The 6000-nt window shown below is 40.3% G+C and overlaps 1 protein-coding gene across 1 annotated transcript in view; it reads left to right on the top strand.

Moving 5' to 3' along the window:
* Positions 1-1932: 1932 nt before the first annotated feature.
* Positions 1933-6000, top strand: part of LOC121733268 (gustatory and odorant receptor 22-like) — a 24191-nt gene continuing 20123 nt past the window's right edge. The window contains exons 1-2 of the mRNA XM_042123487.1: positions 1933-2134; positions 5426-5564. Of these exons, the coding sequence (XP_041979421.1) occupies positions 2015-2134; positions 5426-5564 (259 nt within the window). The 5' untranslated portion in view covers positions 1933-2014. The remainder of the gene's footprint in view (positions 2135-5425; positions 5565-6000) is intronic.

The following is a 6000-nucleotide window of genomic DNA, read 5'->3' as shown; positions in this document are numbered from 1 at the left end:
AAGGGCTTAAGAGTATTCAAATATGTTAAATTATAATTGTTAAATGTTTGTCTGTGGATATTTTGTTATATTGTATTACTTATTTTGTATAATAAATCTGACTCGATCAATTTAAAACTCATAACAAGAACCAATCAACTATAAAGATAATTAAATATCTTTAAACCTTTATATTAACTTACATTTGTACAGTCGCCCACATATTCGTTTACCACTTGAACTTTATTGCCAGGTAATAAGGTCGATAAGTGGTGCATGGATGTGTTTTTTACTGTACTCAGGGACATGGTAATGGCAGTTAAAACAATATTATGAAATAAAATCTGTGATATTTTAAGGTTGAAAAATAAACACATTTTCAAGTTTAATATTTGGTTTTAATGCGCATGAAAATTCTAAATTCCCAATGTAATATAATGTAGAATTTAAAAAAAACTCACCGCCGTGATGTCTTTTGTGTGAATGGTTTTCACACGAGTTTTGGCTAATCGGTTAAAATTGCAATTTGTGTCACAATTTCAATGAAATCTGTTTAGAAGTTAAGGCAAAAGGAGTAACCAGAATATGGGTACCTAACCATGTAATTTCCAAAAAAAAAAACTTAATCGTTACAGTAATTTTGAAACAATTTGCATGAATTTAACAGCCTTATTAAAACTTTATATTATTAAACGCCGTCGAAAGACTGTCAAACTCCTTTCCTCAGCTATAAACTACGAATAATAAAAACATAAAGATACAAAATAAACGCCTATTCCTTTGCCGTTTGATAAATCATCAAATGTCCCATAAAGATAACGTTTTGCGCAATGAAACGCTCATAAACGGACCTCACACCTAATCCACTGTTTGTTGATTGAAATTCGATAGACGGGGTCGTTTGCTTTAAATTTTAATGAATTTCGCCACAAATTACACTCTTGTTTGTACAGCGATAATGTCGGAAAGGCCGCTTTCATCATTTATCATTTCGCATTCGGCGGTAAGCGAAGTAAGCTGCTAACGTTACCTCCAGCGAGACGCGTTTAGAGGTACCTAGAAACTGACTTTGTTTGGCCACAGTAGAAGAATAGAACTGACAGATCAGTTTCGTCTGGAGCGACCTTGACATAAAGCTGACCTTTATAAAATGTTGATCAGACAGCTGTGACCAGCGGCATATCCTAATCTAGTTTTTACTATCCCGTGATTCTTCATGTCACAGTAGCACGCTTCGAAATTCCTTACAGTCACATAATTACCGCGTTTGATAGTGGCAACGTCGCCTCAAAAACCAAGCAGTTTTTGAGGCGACGTTGCCACAATCAAACGCAGTAATTAACTGTGCAGCTTTAGACTTTCTGCAAATTTTAGTTTACAGTTCGTAGTTCATCGAAACGAGACGTAACGACATGTAACGACTAACGAGGCATGCAAATGTAATGCAAAATTGAAATGTTAGATAGCGGGAATTTCGTATTATATCTCCGCATCGCGTTTTGTTTCGGTTTGAACTGACCGCTTGCTTAAGAGGGCGACTAACCCCAAAAATCAAACGTCGTCCTTCTCTCTTCACACTCACGTCTTTCATATGCCAAGTGAAAAAGAACGACGCGGATTCATCACCAAATTAGTTTTTTCTCAATAACTCGATAAATATACAACATTTTAAAAATCCGCTAGGTCGATCTCTCAATGATAGAATTTTATACAATATGTTAAAATAGTTCAATGCACGGTTATGGCAATAAATGAAAAATTCGTGAAAATTAGATGCATCTTTGTGATTTTTTTCTATCGAGAAAATTTTAAGATATCGTGTTTTTGCTCAGATCGAATTCTCGGAAATATAATGTAGTATCTAATTTTAGAAAATGAAATAATTCGGGGCTTATTTTCAAGTATAAAAATGAATTATAAAATCGACATTTTAGGGTTAGTCGCCCCCTTAAGCAGCGTTGGAGTCACGTTGGAGTTCAAGAAATAAGACTGCTCAAGAAGAATAAGTAAATTGAATATTCTCCAAGAAAGAACAATGACCATGATGATACCAGACCATCTGTTCGAGGAGGGAATAAACAACTCTCTCCTCAGAAACGAAATGAAAAATGTGCAGATGAACAAGTCTGTGTATGACAAGTCGCAGCGTGATTACGTGAGTACCGATCTTATTCTCGTAGGCGTAAGTTTTAAAATTCTGCGGCTTTTCCGATACTGCAATGTGCATTCAATTGTAAGAATCGACTTGATGTGTACAGTAGGTATCCAGGTAAGCTCTAAAAATATATTTTTATTCGATATTCAAATCTGTCACTCATCCAACTTTTCCTTACTGTTCTCAATACAATTATATTTTTACGGCCGTTCCCAATATTCAATCTATCTCTGGTTTGACATACAACCACTGACCTCCATTATACATACTTGTATAATGGAGATCAGTGCATACAACCGATCGCAGCTAACATTGAATTGACATAAAATATATGTCTCTAATGTCTAATGTGAGCTATTCCCATAAACTTATAATATACTGTCGCTATTCCTATCTCTAGTAGGGCAAAACCAGAGATAGATCAAATATTGGGAACGGCCGTTAGAAGTAGCATTTAACTAGGCCTCGTGCCGTTAGAAAGGTGACACGATATGGTCAGCACGATGAGCCGTTGACGAGAAAGATACTAGAGAAATAAAACTACTTGACTATGAGTTTAGGTACAGTATAAATAGTCAGTACTCAAGATGCATCTCGGTCACAAGACACGGTTCAGGCCACAGTATAGCAATATTAGTCCCTACAGTAACGAAACGCCTTTGACGTCGCACGATGACACCGATGACATTTGGATTGGATTGGGCCTCCGGTAAACTAACTCACTCGGCGAAACACAGCGCAAGCGCTGTTTCACGCCGGTTTTCTGTGAGAACGTGGTATTTATCCGCTCGAGCCGACCCATTCGTGCCGAAGCATGGCTCTCCCACGTATACTATTTATGCCATAAATTATGAAAACTAAGAGTCTGCCAACTGTTTCAAGTAAAACTCACGTACCCTTCGCTTAAAAGTATCTCTGGTTTTTGACATCCTGATTTCCGGAGGAAGAGCGTTCCAGAGGAGAATAGCCTGGATATTAAAAGAAGAGTGGACGGAACTTGACTTGTAAGAAGGGCAACTTAAAATCTGATTTGAAGTGGATCGGAGGTTTTTATCGTGCCTGCTGCAACGGTATTGAAAGTGAGGGGCGAGATATTCGGGAGTATGGGGATGATGCAGCAGTGAATATAGCACACACAGTGCCTGCACAGAGCGGCACTGACGTACTGGTAACCAGAGTAGCTTGGAGCGATACGAAGAAACATGGTCGTATTTTCGAAGGTTGAATATTATCGGAGGCAATTATTAAACAATCGGTCGAGTTTATCGAGTTTTTCGGCATTAAGATCTAAACAGCACACGTCACCATAGTTAATTATAGGAAAGATAAGGGACTGGACCAGCAAGGTCTTGACCGGAGCGGAAAGGAAATTTTTGAGCCGGTAGATGAATCGTACATATTATGTCGTACTGCCAGATTGTTTACGTGAAACTTTATTTTTAGATGATTTTAGCTCTCTATTTAAAAAATTAATTAACCCATCAAGCCCCATAAGCTCACCGGTGAGCGACACACAATAGAATAACAATAGATTTCCAAGGATCCACGAATCACGATCGAAGGATTAAAATAATGAAGACGCATTCGAAATTTCGAATATATGTATAAAATATCCAACAATTAATCACACGTCAGGTGTAACAGAAGCACTTCAAAACTCTTTTTACGTGCGCGGTAAGGGCGCGGTATGTTACACTTGATATGTGTACCTGGGTAGGTAGGTACTAATTAGTATGTAACAGGGTATTTGACAGATTTTTAATTTATTCTATATTGTTTCTCTCCTTGTTACACTTACAACGTAAACAATAAAACAGAGATGCAAATACATGCCGCCAAGGTCAACACAATATTTGTATAAACTGTGAGCCGATATTTATGAAAATTTAAATCCTTTTTGTTTTTTGAATCAGATTTACATCCGTACACAGTACACTGAACATTTATTATAATATCCCATTGTTTATAAGATAAGTTATCGTTTTACAACACAAAGTTCGTAGACAACGCGCCAACGTCACCCCTGTGGGCGCAGGTACACAAACTCCGCGAGTTGGTGTACGCGGGCCCGCGCCGCCCGCTTCCCCGCGGGTACTCCTCCGTTGCTCTGCGCAAGTACATTCGTTTCACTACTGTAGGGATATGTCATATTGCTATACTGTGGTTCAGGCTCTGTGATTGATTGGCTGTCAAAATTTGGACCAATCACAGAGCCGAACCGCGTCTTGAGACCGGGTCGCATCTTAAGTACTGACTATTTATACCAGCCTAGGAGTATCACAAATTATTGTAACTACCTAGAGCCACAAAGAGCTAAAGTTACAGAAATTTAAAAAAATCGGCCAAGTGCGAGTCGGACTCGCGCATGAAGGATCAACCGTACCTATAGAGCAAAAATAGGCCATGTGATCACGGAACATCTTGAGCACCGGGCCTGGTGAAGATGTTCCGTACGTTTTAAAAAGGGGGGAGCAAAATCCCAATTTGCCGCCCTCCAAGCAAAAATAGGTAATAATTTTCATGGTCACATAGGTTTTAACCGCAGAATGAGTTCTACGGAACTATGTTGAATTGAAGTGGCGGTGATGAGAAGTCAGGCCGAGGTCCCTGGTGACAAGGGACGCCTACAAGCCAACAACAGATATAATTCAGCGAAACAACGTTGACAGGGTAGCGCGGTGGGCCACCGGTGGTGCACGCGGCGGTGAAGAAAGCGACAAAAGATTGGGAGGTGGCCTCCGGCCGCCCCCCAATCTTTGCCGCCCGGGGCACGTGCACCCTCTCGCCCCCTCCTAGATCCGGGCCTGTTGAGCACAGAGCACAATCAATAGATGACCATCAGATTTTTATACGTAGGAGAGCCATGCTTCGGCACGAATGGGTCGGCTCGACCGGAAAAATACTACGTTCTCACAGAAAACCGGCGTGAAACAGCGCTTGCGCTGTGTTTCGCCGAGTGAGTGAGTTTACCGGAGGCCCAATCCCCTACCCTATTCCCTTCCCTTCCTTAACCTCCCTTATTACCCTGTTCCCTCTTAAAAGGCCGTCAACGCACTTGCAGCTCTTCTGATGCTGCGAGTTTCCATGGGCGACGGAAGTTGCTTTCCATCAGGTAACCCGTTTGCTCGTTTGCCTCCTTATTTCATAAAAAAAAAGATATTCTATTATTCTATAGGTATAAATAAAACATCACAAACAATTTTTGCAATTTTTGACGCGAGAAACAAAGTTGCGAGAAACAACAGTTTATTATTATTAGTACGGATTAAAAAAACAAATAAGTATTTCCAGGAGCGTGAACAACGCTACCTCCTGTCCTCGCAAGATGGCGACATCTGCGAGATCCACGACCAGTTCTACCGCGACCACAAGCTGCTGCTGGTGCTGTTCCGAGCACTGGCCGTCATGCCTATCACCAGGTCACGACCAGGTACATTGTAGACCTTATTGTTATAGTGGTAAGGTTCAAAGTTGCGTAATGTGTTTTGACACCAGGTAACCACCACATCAATCTTATTCCAATGCGCTTAAGGGTTTTACGTGTGGCATTATAGTTTTCGAGATGAGAGAGATCTTGTAAGAGGGCAATTACAAAAATTATGAGTGTCTAATACAGGGTGCAATTAAACCTTCCTGCCAAATTTTGATATATTAATCCTTGTTAAAAATAAAAATATACGTATTTTTTTCTTTTATAATCACTCAGTACTAAAATATTGAGAAATAGCTTCCGAAAGTTATCCTAAAAAACACTACAATTAATGGACACGACGCGTCGCTCGCGCGTGATGTGACCCCGCGCGCGCGCCTCCCCCTGCGTTACCCCCGCTCATTCCCCCGCGCCGCGAGTGACCTTTCTCCAACGA

This window comes from Aricia agestis, chromosome 13 (assembly GCF_905147365.1).
Source record: "Aricia agestis chromosome 13, ilAriAges1.1, whole genome shotgun sequence".
Lineage (NCBI taxonomy): Eukaryota > Metazoa > Arthropoda > Insecta > Lepidoptera > Lycaenidae > Aricia > Aricia agestis.
This window is presented reverse-complemented; position numbering and strand designations above follow the sequence as displayed.